Source organism: Tauraco erythrolophus, chromosome 9 (assembly GCF_009769465.1).
Source record: "Tauraco erythrolophus isolate bTauEry1 chromosome 9, bTauEry1.pri, whole genome shotgun sequence".
Taxonomy (NCBI): Eukaryota; Metazoa; Chordata; class Aves; order Musophagiformes; family Musophagidae; genus Tauraco; species Tauraco erythrolophus.
The window spans coordinates 15,624,723-15,641,068 of record NC_141473.1 but is presented as its reverse complement, the minus strand read 5'-3'; the positions used below and the strand labels follow the sequence as shown (position 1 = coordinate 15,641,068).

Below are 16,346 nucleotides of genomic sequence, written 5' to 3'. Positions count from 1 at the left end.
GTTGTGTTTGTATCGCTGTTGTAAGCAACCTCCCTCTTTCTTACTGGTATTTAGCAGTTGCAGCTAAACTTCTCACCAAGCCTATGGAGGCACGAGGGATTGTCAAAGCCTTTCCCAAGAGGAAGAAGGTGAGGGATGACTCAGGGAAAAGCGTCCCTCCAAAGATCCCAAAAGAGGAAGCAACAGAGATACCTGAGGGTAAGTCCTGCGTGCCTATGATGTGGAGTATAAGACTCATACCCACCTTCTTAACTGGAGGTGCTGTTCCTCCAAAGGCTACTTCTGGCTCCCAGGTGTGTTGTGTAGAGACCATGACCAGCTTGCTTTGGTGTGTCCAGCTGATGCCTCCCAAAGACTGCCTGTCGCTCTTGGTGCCATCAAGACCTACACAAGATATGTAGCCCAGTTGCTTTGGGACATTGTTTCTTTTGTCACTGAGCTCCTGCCTCTGTGTTTTCCTTAGCAGAGTGGCTGAAATCGGTCACTGCCTATGTGTTGCAAGCTGGCATCGGCCAAGCCAGGGCAGAGATCTTCCACAAGCAGATTGTCCAGAATGGAGGTGTCGTACACAACCAACTCTCAAAGGAGGTGACACATGTCATTGTGGCTGAAGATATGGACTGTGATCGGGCCTTTCGGCTCCTTAAATTAACCAGGCTACCTTCAGGGTTGCAACTAGTGAAGGCATCCTGGCTAAGTGCTTGCTTCAGAGATCAGAAGCTGCTGAATACCGCTGGCTATCGAGTCTTTATCCCTCACAGGTATGCAAATGCCATGCTGTCATTCCTCCTTACGGCACTTCTATCCTAAACTGAACAGCACTGAAATTTGACCTCTGCTCAAAATCTCAGACTGCAACTCCCTGCAGCTCCAGTGGGCATGACTCAAAGTTGCTTTTTCCCATACAGACTGTGAAATTTCGTGACTTGTGACCAATTGCCATTCTGTGGGGTAGCAAAACATGGAATAGAGCCCAGAAGTGCTCAGAGGGGTCCTATCACTTGCTACAGGTGCTAAAGGTGCCTCTTCCTAATCCATTAGTGATAACAAGGAGATTTCTTTTAAAGATACTGAGGATTAAATGCTGTTTCTTACTTATTGGAGATGAAAAGTAGAGAGAAAATTGACAACTAGGCACAGATGAAATATGGAATGGAGCAGCAGGCAGCCACAGGTTAGGATCAAAATGTTTTGGCAAAGTTTTGGTGAAAGAGTCTAAGAGTGAGGTAAGTAGGATTGGAAGCTGCAGGTCAGCAAGGTGAATGGAAAATGGGGAAGTGAGCCAAAACCAGAGTAATTAATCTGGGACCTTGGAGAGTAGAATTCATGTGGGTTCTTTGCTCCATCCCAAAACATGCAGAAGGATTTCTCAGTCAGACTTCTGGGGGCTGAAAAGTCCTCCTCCTATACTCAGTCATCTGATCTATGGCAGGTATCTGGAGGAGGGAGAACTGCAGAAAGAGAAGCAGCAGCAGGTCCTGGGCAGTGAAGAAATCCAGCCTCCAGCAAAGGAGGGAGAAGTGAAAACAAATACTGAAGAACAGGTGGAGGATTCCTCACAGCGAGGCCTGGGCACTCTTGGACAGCAGCAGCAGCTGGCTGAGGTGAGGCTTCCCACACAGACCCTTCTCCTTGTGAACAGACCCTGCGTGCTGCTTTTCCTGGCTAAGACTGTCCTTGCAGGGCTACTGTGCCAGATTTTCTCAGCAAAGGGAAGGCGTTTGGATGTTTCAGTGGGTTGGTGCTGGCAGACTCAGCCTGTGTACATGGTTACTGCTTCTCTTTGTCCCTTGTAGGTGTTAAAAGTAGAAAACACACCCCTTAAATTCCTATCCCCATCAGAACATTTTCAGCTGAAGTAGTCCTGGTGTTCTGATCAGGCCAAGGCTCACTCTGGTGATCATGTTTCTCCTGCATCTTTCTGAGGAATATTCCCTGGCTGAGAATCTCTTGCTTTCAGGAAGCTGTCTCTGATATTTCATCCCATGTTTCTGCCTGAGCCATACTGACCCATTCTCCACTCCTTGGCAAGCACTCTGTTCAGACACATGGGCAGTGGATCAGGTTGCCACTCTAACGATTACGGTGGCATGCTTAAAATATCTGTGTTGGGTTATTAGTGTCCTCTGCTATGAGTCAGCTTCTCCAACCTGCTGTTAGCTTTCTTTCCTTTTTCTATATTTTTGCTGAAGTTTGCTGAATTCTTTTTGGGTGTTGGCATCATTCAAATCTATCTGTAGCAAAGTTACCCCAGACCTCTTAGAGCAGCAGCTGCCTTGTAATGCTGGTGTTGTCGCAAATTTTGTTTCACAAAACCCTGTAGTTACTCACTAAATGGCAGCTCCTTTGTTTTAGACTTTCTCTTGAAGATGTGGAGGGGGGATCTCTTCTCCCCAGACTTACTATCCAGTGTGCTATAGACAGAGTTGGCTGCTGCTTCACCACGTCGTCTTTGCAGTAACCCCATTTTTGCTGTTTCTTGTGAATCTAATTTAGTGGCAGTCGTTATTAACAGATCCCACACTTAACGGGAGAAAGGAGCTTTTCTACTGTCATGGGTCCTGTGGCATCTGCCCTGCTTTCTTTTCAGATTTACTTTGGATGGTCAGACTGCTGCTGTAGTCTGAAGCCTTATTGCCTTTTTTCTTCTAAATCCTCTCAAGTAATGATATTTCCTGTTAGTCTGTGCGCAGAAGCAATATTTGTAGACAGTTGAGTAAAATCCCTTGTCCCAAGCTTAAGGCTATGTGAGTTTGGAGAGGAGAGGAGAACCCATGGGATATGCTTTAAAGACAGCACCAGCCACTTTTAAGACCCAGCTACAACAGTGAAGCTGAAATCTCAGCTTAGAAGTAGCCTCCGCTTAAGCACAGTGTCTTTTCTTGTTTAGGTGAATGTTTTTTCTCTATGGGATGATGAGTGTGCCAGTGTTTCATACTGAACAGGGTTTGCTCTGAGAGTTCTGTTTGGATGTAAACCGTGAGGAAATCCTATTACCAGTCAGACTGTAGCAACCACTGTGTGACTGGCAACTGGATGCAGTAGTTTTCTGCAAGGCAGCTTTTGCAAATGGTGCCAGCTATTCACTGGCTGAACTCTGGGGCTCTTAGCCCAGACTGCCTGCCTGACCCCCTCCCTCAGGTGGTGTATTGTCCCAGCTTCTGGGCTTCAGCTGCTATCCTGGCTCCTGTGCTGTGCTCCAGATGAACCATGCACATCCCAGTCTCACCAGCTCTAGCAAATCAGCTGCTGTAGGATCCTGGACTATCTTAGAAGCTAAGGGGACTAGTTGGTTTTGTAAATATGGTGGTAAAGAGTCCATCAGCTTCGTTGGCAAAGCGTAGAGGGTTAGGGGTTTATGTGCTGTTTTACCTGTGTGATACTGCTGGCCAAGAGAATGGGAGTTGTGTGCTCCAGCTGCAGTTGTTTGCATTGTGCTTGGATAATATGCTCCTTTGGTGCTTTTCAGGGTCTGACTAACTGATCTTAACACTCTGAGGCTTTGCTGCCCTTAGAGGGAGCAGCGTCTTAAGGGAGTTGAGTTTCAAGGTGAATAAAACTGCTTTAGTCTACCAAATCCTCAGTCTGGCCCAATTTTCAGAGTTATAAAACAAGATTACAAAAGAGGAACATCCTGCCTCTTCTTCCTAAAGACTTTAGCTCTGTATCTTGCAGGAATTGTCTCTCCAGACCTCCTTGGCAGCAGAGCCAGAGGTTGTAAGGATATGGCTTTGACTTAGGCTCTCACTCTGCAGAAACTCGTAACAGGTCTTGTGTGCCGCTTGTAATTGCTGGACTGATCCCAAACAGCCCTGTGCCATTCAGGGTTACTTCCACAGTACAGGAGCTCTTGGATCTTCATGGACTCCTCTGTTTATACATTAGGAGAGGGGGACCCCAGTGAGTAAAGCAGTCTACAAAACCTCTGTGCGGCTTCCCACCTCTATCCCCTTTTGTTCATTACCTGAAGCCAAGGCTCATTGTTTCTTAAGTCCACACTGAAGCATCCTAATGCTGAGGGTATCAGCAAATGTATACATTGGTTCTTTCTTCTGTCACTGAGGAATGTGGAGTCCTTTGTGTCATTCCTTCCTCCCCCTTTTCTCTCGCAGATAGCCATGGAGAAAATGGGGGGTTGTAATCTACTACCCTGTTAAGATTTTGTGTCTGTAACATGAAAACAGAGTTTAGTGTGTATCTTCTGTGATCTGCATCGTGGGGTGGAGGGTGCAGAGTCTGAATGTGAGAGATGTGTCTATGCAGCCACCAGACCAGCAAAAGGCTTCACAGTGGGAGCAGGGAGTCAGGATCTTAGGGATTTCGGCATTGTACCATGCTGCTGGCAGCACTCACTCACTTAACCAGTGTCTTACCTCAGTTAGGGCTCAGGGGCTTGACTATAGGAGGTGCATGTGTGCTTGGATCACAGGTGGACAGCAGCATGTAGTCTCCTGTGTTCTGGGAGATATGCATGTGGCTTCAAGGGATGTATGTGTAGCTCGGGGCATGAAGAGCTATGGTATGCATATAACCAACAACTTCCAGAGATTGCAATTTGAGCACTGCATGCCCTGGAGGTTGGTTAGTGCTCTGACTTCCTACCCTCAGGAGCAGCCTATGCCAAGGGGACATATGCGAGGATGCACTTATTCTCACATGGCTGCTTTTCTACTTCTCCCTAAAGAAAGTCTCTGATGATGAAGACAGTGAAGGAGAAGATGCTGGTGTCACTCAGGGAGATCTAGAAGCATTGATTTCTGGCCGCTACCCTGTGAAATCGTCAGAGGAGACCAGTGACAGCTCTTCCACAGTGGCCCAGCCTGCCAGCAAGTGGGTTTGTGCCCACTCCTCCAACAGCAAGAAGGATAATCACAACCAGTGCATCACAGAGAAGCTGGAAGTGCTGGCAAAAGCCTATTCTGTCCAAGGGGACAAGTGGAGAGCTCTGGGCTACTCCAAAGCCATCAATGCACTCAAGAGCTACCACAAACCAGTCACCTCCTACCAGGTAAAACACCTTCCCAGGATGGTGGAGCAGGGAGATAGACCCAGCATCCTACTCTGTTATAAGCCAGATTCCTTTCTCTTTCTGTACTTGGAATAGTTTATCTTCAGATCTTGGCAGTTCCCTCCTGTGGGAGGGTTTTGATGGAAGTTGTGTAGCAAGTGCAAGTTCATCTATTGACCAGCTGTGGTGTTTTCAGATAAGCAGAAAAGTGGAGTCTGAGTCTTTTAGGGCCAGATCTGAGTACTCATGAGATAAATGCCCTCTCCAGGCTCAATGCAGGGAAATTTTCACCTACCTCTTAAGCATCAGCAACTGCCACTGTTGGAGATAATATATAAAACTAGCTGGATCTAGGCCTGATGGACTGTGACAGTCCAGCCATTCAGTGTGTTAGTGTTTCAGTCCTTTTCTGCGTGCTTATCCTTTTCCACTTGGCATTGAATCAATGTAGCCTATGTAGGCTTGGCCTAGAGAAGAGAGCAGCAGACAGAACTAGTCCTGCTGCTTATCAGTTGCTGATCAAGTGGCTAACCAGGCTCTGAGTGGGTAGCAGCTCCCCAGCTTGTCTGTAGCCTTCACTTTTCCAGTAGCGGCTCTGGTTTCTCACTAGGAGGCCTGTAAAATCCCTGGGATTGGGAAGCGAATGGCAGAGAAGATCCTGGAGATCTTGGAGAGTGGGCATCTGCGCAAGCTGGATCACATTAGTGAGAGTGTGCCTGTGCTGGAGTTGTTTTCCAACATCTGGGGAGCAGGGGTCAAGACAGCTCAGATGTGGTACCAGCAGGTAAGTTTAGAGCCTTACGCAAGAGGTTCTCAGACTAGGGTTTGGAGACTGCTTCTGCTTTCACAAATAGTTTCTGATTATCAATATCCACGGATGGGATTTGAGTCTGGTTTTATGGGAGGAGCTGTGAGGCTGGGTCCCATTGTGGGTGTGTTTGAGGAGAATGGAGTGCACCTGGCTGAGACTTGAGTTTGGGTGGAGGATGGGCAATAGGAGGAGTGGGGAACACACTGCTGCTTCCATTAGCATTGCTGCTTGGAGCCACCGTTCATTGTAATGACGCTGCTAAGAGCCAGGCTTGAGCCAGGACATCTTGGCCATGAAAGCTCCAGATCCACTTGCTGGCCTGTTGGCCTGGCTGGCTCCTGTAGCTGTCAGAGCAGCCGTCCACCTTGTCTGGCAGTTGTAAAAATGAGGTGAAAGTAATTGTGCCAACATGAGCAACCCAGGCTGCTTGCTGGGTTCCTTCTTTAAAACAGTTTGTTTCCTGATCACAGAGCTAACGACGCCTGGTTTCCTGTAGTGTTTGGTTTGTGACTGGATTCGTTGCTGTCTTATGGTTGTGTTCACACTGTAGGCTTTCCTTCATTGGGATAGTCCAGGTGTTGTTCCTTTACCTGCATCGCTTGTTTTCCTTCAAGCTGCAGGAACACCGTGCCTTAAGAGCAGTAGCCTTCTGTCAGGTTTAGTTAAGATTCAGAGTCATTGTCAGATGGAGATTAGAGGTGTGTATGGGTAGTGGGATTGCCTAAGTCTCTTCTTTTAGGAACCACATGTTAGGAACTTAGAAATCACTTAGGGTGATTCCTACATGTGATCTCAGAAGCTGTACTGGTCTGGACTTGAGACAGGTTAAATACAATCTCCCCGAATCTTGGTTGAAACTATTTGAAGAGCAAAGTCTCAGTAGATGTTTGAATATCATCACATGGTCTGCACTAGGGTTTCCGGACGCTGGACGATATCCGCACCAAAGCAACGCTCACCAGCCAGCAAGCTGTGGGGCTGAAGCATTACACGGATTTCCTGGAGCGCATGCCTCGGGAGGAAGCTGCAGAAATAGAACAGACCGTGAGTAGCTTGGCCCTGGGCCCTCAGAGTACAGTACCTGCTGGGACCTGATAGGAAGGTGCATGCCGTGGAAATGTCCTTTGCCATTATAGCTGAGCTCTTTCAGCCTCTCCTCTGAGCAGGATCAGTGCCTAGGGGACCCTTTTTGGGCATGGGCACACAAGGCACTTGCTTTGCTCCATAGGAAGGTTCAGTCTGAGCGCCTGGTAAGGAGGAGGATGCTTCACAGATGTCAGTTCTACACACTGCTTTGAAAAAGGCTGCATGTGGCATGGTGGGATGAGCAGATTTCCAGCTCCTCTTTCCTGCCTCTCATCTCCTCTGAGGTGTCTGCTTTCAGCCGAGGCCGCTGAGCTGTCTTCCTGGTGCTGTTTCTCCAAAGGAAACTGTGAGCACCCAGTGAGCTGGTTGTCAGTGGGGAGACCAAGCATGGATATCCTTGCTGGAAGCGAAGGGGATTCACGTTGCAGATGGGTGCTGCTTGCTCTACCATGCCATGGCACTCCAGGATTCTGGGGTGCTAAGCCAGTGTACCCTAATGTGAGCAGAGAGCTTCGGGGACACACCATCATTGCTACCCCTGTGCTCTCTGATCACCATGGAAGCAGCAGCCAGCGTGACCCTGTCACTCGGCCACAGGGCCTGGCCACGAAGAATACACTCCTGCCAGGCTCCTGCTGGGGTGTCAGTCCCGTGTGCCGGATTAGCCATTTTGGTGGTGAGTGGTCCCTTTCCCAGGCAGGCTGGGTCGAGGAGCTGGCTCTTGGGACTGAGTCTATTGTTATCTTGATGGGATTACTGTGCTCCCCTCCATACACACGCACACACCTCTGATCCAGGCCCAGGAGAGAGAATGAGGGATTAGTTACTGTCTGTGCTGCCTGTCACAGTGAGATCTGAGGAGCTTTTAGGCTCTTGGGTGGGGCTGGGAGTTTTCTAGAAATCTTCATTTAAAGCCAGAAGGGGGGCAAGGACACCAGAGGAGGCCTTGCTCCGCATGAGAAAGGCTTGTGGCTTCTTGGAGCACCTCTAGGGCAAAGGTTAATGGGTTTATCTCTTGCTAATGAAGGATGATCCCCAAGAGTGACAAGGGGCTGTGGGCATGGACACTGCCTTCCTGAACCCCAGCCTCTGTGATGGCCTCGTCACTGGGAATTGCTGAGCCCCTAATTATTTGTTGCCAGCAGGATGATTGGCACGATCAGACCGAGAATACTTTACTCCTGTCCAAGGACCTAGGAGCCTTTCTTAAGAATTTAATGAATGAAGCCATCAGAATTAGCATTGTCTGCCCACAACAGGAGCTGGGGTCCAGCCTGGAGGTGGCTTTGTTAGGGGAAGTTCTGATTCTATGTGTCTGATTGCTGGCAGCAGCATGTTGGCATTCATTTGGCCTAAAGCGCTGGGACATTTATGGTTTTTCCAGGTCACGGAGCCCAGCTCTCCTGCAAAGGCAGAGCTCCTGGCAGGAGTGGACTCCAAGGGGACACTCACAGATTTTCTGCTGTCTTGGGTCCTGCTGGGGAGACTCTCCATGAGCCCACCTCTGCTTCTGAAAACAGGACCTGTGACCATCTTGTGTTGAACTGATTCTGTTTGTGGGCAGAGCTGGTGAGCTTTGCTCTCCTGGCCCAGGGGAGAGCTCGAAAACCTCTTCTCTCCTGCTGTCTCAAAACCCAAAGGCTCTAAAAGTTTGTGCCGTACTTTGCCTCCTCAGCTGCATCTTCCTGCTTGTCCCAACTCAGCTCCAGCCCAGTGCACTCAGTTGCTAATGACTGATGGTAGATCGTTGTATTGTGTGGCAGTGTGCTGGGCATTTGCAGGAGTGGGTGGAGGCCACCTCAGCTCACATGGCTCCTGACAGCAAGACAGCTTCCTTGGTGGGGCAGTTTGCCATGTCTGCCAAGTGTTTGCTCTGTATGGAGACCCTGGAGATACAGGACAGGCCACAAGGCAGGCACAAGGTCTTTTGCTGCCTTAATGGAAAGGGCATGAAGAGACGGGTCTCTGACTCCTCATCCCTCTTTCTCTTTGCAGGTCAAACAAGCTGCCCTGGCGCTGAAGCCTGGGCTTCTGTGTGTGGCATGTGGCTCCTACCGTCGGGGGAAGCCCACCTGTGGAGACGTGGATGTGCTGGTCACTCACCCAGATGGGCAGTCTCACCGTGGGGTGTTCAGCAAGCTGCTGGACAGCCTCCACAGGAGCGGTAAGAGGGCTGGGGACTGGCATGTGGTGCTCAAACCTGTTCTTAGCACGGCCAAACTGAGGAGGCAATGAGGTGAATGGTGTTCATTGAAGAGCAGGTGATTGCTTTTCCTAAGGACGGGACATCTTCTAAGTCCTTAGAGTACTGCCCTTGGTCGCGGCCCTGCTCCAGTGGCAGCTCTGCAGCCAGTGTTGAGGAGGGAGTATTGCTGCAGCTCAGTGTGGCTTCTCCTGTCTGTGTAAGGCTATTGGGGCTGAGACTAGATTGCCCTTGGAACCCCGCAGCACATTATGAGACACCTCAGCTGCTGCCTGGACAGTGGGGAGTTTGGAGTGGGGGTGTTGGTCTGCGCCATTCAGCTCCTTTCTGCCTGTTCCCTCTCTCCAGGCTTCCTTACAGATGACCTGGTGAGTCAGGAGGACAACGGTGATCAGAAGAAGTACCTGGGGGTGTGCCGCCTCCCCGGGCCAGCCCGGCACCACCGCCGCCTTGACATCATCGTGGTGCCTTACAGTGAGTTTGCCTGCGCCCTGCTCTACTTTACCGGATCGGCTCACTTCAACCGCTCCATGCGGGCCCTGGCCAAGACCAAGGGCATGAGCCTCTCGGAGCACGCCCTCAGCTCGGCCGTGGTGCGAGGCCCTGGCGGTGTCAAGGTGGCATCTGGCCATACTCTGCCCACTCCCACTGAGAGAGATGTCTTCATTCAGCTGGGGCTGCCTTACCGGGAGCCCTCGGAACGGGACTGGTGACACCCGCTTGTCACCCGGCACCCTGGGCCAACTGCCATGCTGCTGTTTTGAAGGGTGCCAGTTTTCCCAGTGCTGCTCTGTGGTGACTGCAGACTGGGGAACATATCCCAGCAAACTGGAGCTCCTCACAAGTGCAGGGCTCTGCTGCTGGCAGAGCTGTGTGGCTTCACCCAGCAGAGGCTGTGGGCTGGAACCACGCTGGAAGCGCTGCCTGGCTACCAAAAGGCCTTGCTGCTCATCAGCTGCCCTGGCCCTACTCTCACCAGGGCTGAAGAGCCCTGTGATCCAGCCCCTCCCAGTGCTTGGGAATGGGGGAATCTTCCTCTGCGTGTGTGCACAGACACCCCAAAATCTCTGGCCTGAGCTGTGTTTGAAGGCAGCCAGAGTCTGGCTGGCCCTGGAACAGGCCTTCCCCCTTCACACTACTGCTGACAGTTGCTACTATGGAAATCGTGAGGCGCCCCGCTGTGCTGCTGCTGTGTCCTCCCTCCACCTGGGCTGACCTGCGTCCTCTGGTGGCTCTCACTGCACAGGGCCAGGCAGCTGCGACTGCCACCAGCTTCCCCTGGTGCCAGGTACGCCGTGGAGGAGGCGCAGGGACCCGATGTGCTGTGTCTGCTGCTCTCAGCCCATCGTGTGCTGAGGATCCTCCAGCGCAGAGCTGTGATCTCCTTCCCCCTGTGGCCCCCGAGGGCTTCTCTCCTCTCAGCGCAGGAGAGGAGCGGACCTCACAGCTCAGGGGAGCTGTGCTCAGGAGGGGTTTGAGTGTGACGGCAGTGAGTGTGTCCCGGCAGGGCTGTGTGTGTGGTGCACACGAGGCACAGAGGCAGAGAGAATCACGAGGGGATCATTTGGTTCTAATTTGGGTGAAAGAAAGCTTTCCCTTTGTGTGTGTGGAAGCCGTGGAGTCATCTGGTCTGTGATCAGAGAGTGTGTTTGGGTATACATGTACATGTGTGCTGGCCCTGTCAGTTCCATGGGAGTGAATTTTGTTTCTTGGGAAGCCTAAACTGTTTTTATATTCTGGAGATGAATGTTGCAGAGACTTAGTGCTCTGTCTCTGTTACGGGTATTGCAGTGGTTCCTCCTGGCAGAGGTGCTGCTCTGTGGCATCAGCTCCTTGGGAGCAACATGGTGGGCGTTTCTGTGCCAGGACCCCAGGGCTCCCTCTGGCCCGTTGTTGGGCCTGGCCTGGCCTCCTGCTCCCTTGTCCTGTGGGAGAACCCGCCACCACCGCTCTGCACTTTGCTGAGTCTTTGTCCGTGCAGTGACAAGCTGCGTGTTTGGTGCCAAGGGCATTAAGCCTGGTGGTTTTGCACAGTTTCTTGCTGCAGCGTCAGCCCTGGCTGCTGGGCACCAGTAGTGGGGCTGGGGTGTTTGCTGGGGAGGCCGTGACCCCAGCAGTGGCATTTATCAGCCCAGCCTTTCTACTGAACACCTGATGGAAATGAATGTCTTCTGGCACGTCTTGGTGCTTTGAAATTTGAAGTATAATAAATCCCTTCTCTTGCTCCTTTGCGTCTCTGTCTTTTTCCCCTCTGCCCTGCAACCATTGGGACTCTTCCCTCTGGCTGACCAGAAGCCCCACCTGTACTGGCCCATCTCCGTGTTTTCAGTACGGGCAGGGAGAAGGTGGTGGAGACCTTCATGCTTTTGGATCACCACTTCTGGCTTTCAGGGCAAGGAGTTGCTGGCCAACATCCTCCCATCGCAAAGCAGGACCTGGGTCTGTCCTGGCATCCAGCCGTCGTTGTGGCCAGAGAAAGGAGCAATTCCAGAGCTCTAAGCCTTGGACTGAGCTCTTACTTCGTGTGTGGAGTCAGGAAGGGATTGCTGTCAGCTTTTCTGTGTTTCATCAGAGTAGGGTATGTGGGAGTTGGCTGTTGCTCTGTCTCCTGTTCTGTGCCCGGAACACAGCTCCATCTCCTGACCATGGAAATGCTTTAATTTTCCAAGGGGAATCTGAACAGCCTGGAAGACAAGGGGTCACATGGAGATGAGCAGCAAGAAACATTCGCTCAGAAGGGAGATGGAGAAGCTGGAGAGGGTCAGGGGCTGCTGGGGTGGGCAGAGGCTGGGGCAGAGCCAGTGAGGGCTGTACTGGGTTCTCCAGGGACGTAGGGGAGTCAGCCCCAGACCAGGGCCTGGGAGGTCCAGGGAGAGCACTCTCTCCCCAGGAGGGCTTGTGTAGCCCTGGGACTAACACCAGAGGGGACAGACTGCCCATCCTTGAGGTCATCTAAGCTTGACTCGGCAGGGCTGCAGTTGGCTGGGGGTAGTCCTGTACCGAAGGGAGATTGGATGGGGCCTCCCTCTCCCTGCAATGCTGCTGCTGAGATGATCCTGGAGGATTTTTCCTAGAGCCTTATGGCTGGCAGTCCTGGGCTGGGACAGGGAGCGGAGCATGGGGCTGGTCACCTTGGCCCCTTGATGAACACAAGTTTGCCTCCAGCTCTGGATGCCAGGATGAGCTGTTCGTGGAGGGCTGGGGCTGTCCAGAGTCTGGGGCTCACCAGAGCCGCGTGCTGGGGGCATCACTGAAGGTGGGGGAGATATGGCAATGCTGGCACCCAGCTCCTTCCCCTTCATCTCCCCCCTCTCCAGGGACACAATTCACACCCTGGTGCCAAACAGGTGCTGCTGTAGCAGCGCATCAAAGCCCTGGCCCTGCTGTTTGTGCTGCTTATACTCGGGGGGAGGCCAGGCAAGGGCCTGCTCAGGAGCGGGACGGTTCATGTGGAGGCTCCTGGAGAAGTCCACCCAGCCCCCTGCTCTGTGAGGGAAGGGGCCTGATGTCTGTTTGTCCCCTCCCACCCCACAAATCCCTTCTTAGGAGCTTAGGAGGGGGCAGAGGACCCTCCTGTGGCCAGCTGCAGCCAGGTGGGCCAGGGGTGGATGGGGGTCATCTCCCCTGGGTGCAGCTGCGGCAGATGCAAAGGGGCAGGAGGTGAAGGAGCGCAACCAGAGAGCAGCTGCGGGTGACATTTCTGGGTGCTGAAGGCTCCCACTTCTCCCTCATCCTGGTACATGGGGAGAAACAGGAGGAGCTGGACTGTGCTGTCCACTGTGAGTCAGCCCTGGGCTGGATAGTCCCTCCTGCCCTGGGTGGAGGGGACAAAGCTGCCCCACACAGTCTCTTCCTTGTGCCCCTAATCCTGCCCTCCGTTCTCCTGGTCCCCTGAGGACCCCAAGGCAGGGGCTGACTCCAGCCCAGCATCCTCTGAGGCCACGTGCTCCTCTGAGACCCCTCTTCTGCCCTTTCAGCAGGGCATTACATGGCCACCTCCTTACCCCAGCACACCCCCACTCTTCTCAACCCTGGGATGCCACAGCTGTGAAGAAGGGATGGGGCTCCTGGGGTGCCTGGGAGGACATGGGTGCTGAGCCTCCAGGATAGGTGCAGGCAGGGTGAGCAAAGACAGTTTTAGGCATCTCTAATGAGGTGTCACCTCGTTCCTGCTTCCCAGGAAAGGGCTTCAGCTATTCCCCCTCCCCAGTGCACCCCCTTCCCACTCTCCCTAGCTGTGAGTCTGATCATCCTGAAAATTAAAAATAAACTCAAATGCAGCAGCACTTAGAGACTGAGGGGAAAGTCGGGGAGCAGGGACGGAGGTTCAGCAACTGTTGCAGAGCCCCTTGCTCCCACCCCCCCTCCCTGCTCCCCAAGGTGGGTCCAGACTGGGGACTCAGGCAATTCCTGTCCCCTCATCAGGCATCCCTCTGCCCCCCTCCAGGGTAAAAGGAAAAAAATCCTGGGCCAAGCGCTGCAGCTCTGAGCATTCGGCAGCAATTCCCACCCTGCTCCATACCCTTCCTCCGCTGTCCTGATGGTCCTTGTGCAGGGGTGGGGGGGTGCCGGGGCTGGAGGAAAAGGGGTGCAGAGGGGTGGTTTGGTTCCTAACGCCGGCACTTGGTATTCACGAGTAAATATTTGCTAATGGCAGCGCGGCCAGGCGAGCGTAAGGGAGCTGCTCCCCCCGCCCGAGCAGGCAGGGAAATGAATATGAATTTATCATGATTAGGTGAACCCAGCAGGGAGAGCCAGGGCCAGGCAGGGAGGGGGCGGGCGAAGATGGATCTGTGCAATAAAATTAAATAAGGACACCAAATAGAGTCACTTCTCACGTGCCTGCCCGCCCTCCCGCGTGCGGGGCCTCTCCCGCCTCCTGCGCTCCTCTGGCTTTGCTGATTTCTCTCTTTTCTCAAATTTATGAGGCCAATTACGAAGATGAGGTTGGAAGTTCTCGGAAGTTCACTAAATGCAAAGTGCGGTCCCTGCTGTTCCCATCAAATTAATTAACCAAGCGCTATTGATGGCCGGGCAATGTCAGCGCGGCGTGGAGCGCCAGGGAAGGGCTGCTGGGGGGCACCTGGGGGTGCTCTGGCAGGGGGCAGAGCACCCTGCGGGGTGTCCCCAAGGCTAGGGGATGCAGGGTGTGAGCCCTGCCTGGGCAACAGCAGCAAGGGTTGCAGCAGGGGATGCACCAAGTCCCGGCTTCGATGCTCAGCATCACAATCCCTGTTTCCAGCATCAGTGGTCTCCAGCTGAAGGAAGATCCAGCTGGGTGAGGGCAAGGCTGCCCTCATGGGAACGTGGTGTGGGTATGTGGCAGGATGCCATGCTATGTCCCATGGTGCAGGCTATGGCAGAGGCTGGTGTCAGCATGAGCCCGTGCCTGCAGGAGCAATGCCTGGAGCTGGTGCCCTCTTGGGCACTCCAGGATTGTCCCCCTAGTCAGATGGAGGGATGCTGACCCTGATCCTATGGGGGTGATCTGCACAGGGGCCTCACAGGTGGTAGACAAGTGACTTTCCCTATGGCTTAGCAGTGATGGTGCAGCCAGGACAGGCCCACTGACACCTTTCCCTGCTCCCCATGTCCCAGCAGCCCTCCTTGCCTCAATTTCCCTACCCTGGCTGTAGGAAACAACCTGCCTGTGATATGCAGGTAAGATCTCATAAGCTGAGTGCCCTGATCTGACACAGGCCCTTGGCCATCCTTCATCTTTGCATGAGGCGTCCCAGCTCTGCACAGGGCTCACAAAGAGGATGGGTGCCTTTGTGTTGGGGGCAGCAACCACGTGCCTAAAGCACTCCAGCTCTTATGGGGCAGTTCCTGTGCCTGGAGAAGCCATTGCCTCCCCCAGCGGTAGGGAATAGCTTTTGGGAATCCGACATGACCTGCATGTCTGCCATGTCCCATGGTGCTGAGATGCTGCCTCTGTGCTCGCTGCACGTGTGAGCAGCTGGGATGCTGCTGCTGCAGCGTGGGGGCTGCGCGTCCCTCGGCTGCTCAGGTTCAGCGCAGACACTGGGCACATGGCCCTCCCTTTGCCTCTCTCTGTGGTAAAAAATCACCCAAAGCAGCATATTCACTGCCCAGTAAGTGTCTCAACACTAGCTGTGCTACAGTGAGTGCTTGTGGTTGTAAAAGGGTCCAATACTGAGGCCCTGGATCAAACCCAGGGCATCTCCACCTGCTACACTGCTGCTCTGTGCTTGTGTCCCTCTCTCTTTCATTTCCTGAGGCTGTTTGCTCTTTGGGCAGGATCTGGTTTTCACTTGGTGCTAACAGCATTGCAACTCCTGAGGAGTCTTGGTAGCTTTTAGTGGCTGTGAGACATGGCCCCCAAAACCAGCCTTGTTTCACACTGAATATACGTGCCATAAGGCTCCCTGCTTGTACAACCCTGGCATAGGGACCATCACCCTGTAGTGCCATCGGGACCTTGACTTAAACCCTTTTTGCTGTCCAGGTCCAAGCAACCCAGCTTGTTGGAGGGGTAAAAGATGCAGGCTGTGTCCTGGGACCAGGGATCTCCCAGCAGGGAAAGACTGGAGGGCCCAGGGGTGGCCAGATTCAAGCACCCCTGCATGCACCCAGCTCCTGGCACAGCATGGCTGTGTGTCCCACGAGGATGGGTGCACGGCTCTGACCATGTGCCTCCACCTTTCCCTCTCCTGCTTCTCTTTGCTGGCTTTACTCCTGCACCAGTGATCAATGGGCTCTGGTTGGTCTGGAAAACGGCACAAACAGAGGCATTTACAAACCCACTGTCTCTCCAACAGGGCCATAACTCAGGCTCCCCGTCACCGCAGGGAATGGGAGGCAGGCGCTCCTGCTCTGGCAGCGGCAGCAGTGCCGACGTTTCCCCTCTCGTGGTAAATGTGTTACTTGGGGATAATTTACCTGCTTATGTCAAGTTTTAAAAAGAAATAGACTGCTCTGCAGTTCCTGACACTCGCAGCGTGTGTGCCTGGACACACACGTCTACCTGGAGAAAAAAAAATCACCTAAGCTGAAAGGAGTGGTTTACAAACGCCTGGACTTCAGAGCTGAAGTCCCTGCGTGGAGTCTCCGGTGTCTAGTACTGAGGCTGAGCTCTCGCCATGGTCTGTCCCTCCTTGGGGTCTCTGGGGTCTCCGGGCACCCACCTGGCTCCCCAGTCGCACCGAGGGCTGCTCAGGGCTGGGTGCCCCATGTTCCCCGCAGCCCGCCGGGACCATCCCCTGCGCACAGCCCTT

General features: G+C 53.2%; 1 protein-coding gene across 1 annotated transcript; it reads left to right on the top strand.

The window, feature by feature from the left end:
- The first annotated feature begins 75 nt into the window (after positions 1-75).
- POLL (DNA polymerase lambda) lies at positions 76-9,821 on the top strand. Its single transcript, XM_009979951.2, has 8 exons — positions 76-198; positions 464-761; positions 1,433-1,604; positions 4,685-5,008; positions 5,619-5,792; positions 6,735-6,863; positions 8,901-9,069; positions 9,457-9,821. The coding sequence occupies exons 1-8, from the start codon at positions 84-86 to the stop codon at positions 9,819-9,821; spliced, it is 1,746 nt and encodes a 581-aa protein (XP_009978253.2). The 5' UTR covers positions 76-83.
- The last annotated feature ends 6,525 nt before the right edge of the window (positions 9,822-16,346 follow it).

Coding starts and splice junctions, on each gene's coding strand:
- POLL (XM_009979951.2), top strand. CDS start 84: ATGGAGGCACGAGGGATTGTCAAAGCCTTTCCCAAGAGGAAGAAGGTG. Junction 199..463: donor AGCAACAGAGATACCTGAGG/GTAAGTCCTGCG, acceptor TGTTTTCCTTAG/CAGAGTGGCTGAAATCGGTC. Junction 1,605..4,684: donor AGCAGCAGCAGCTGGCTGAG/GTGAGGCTTCCC, acceptor TTCTCCCTAAAG/AAAGTCTCTGATGATGAAGA.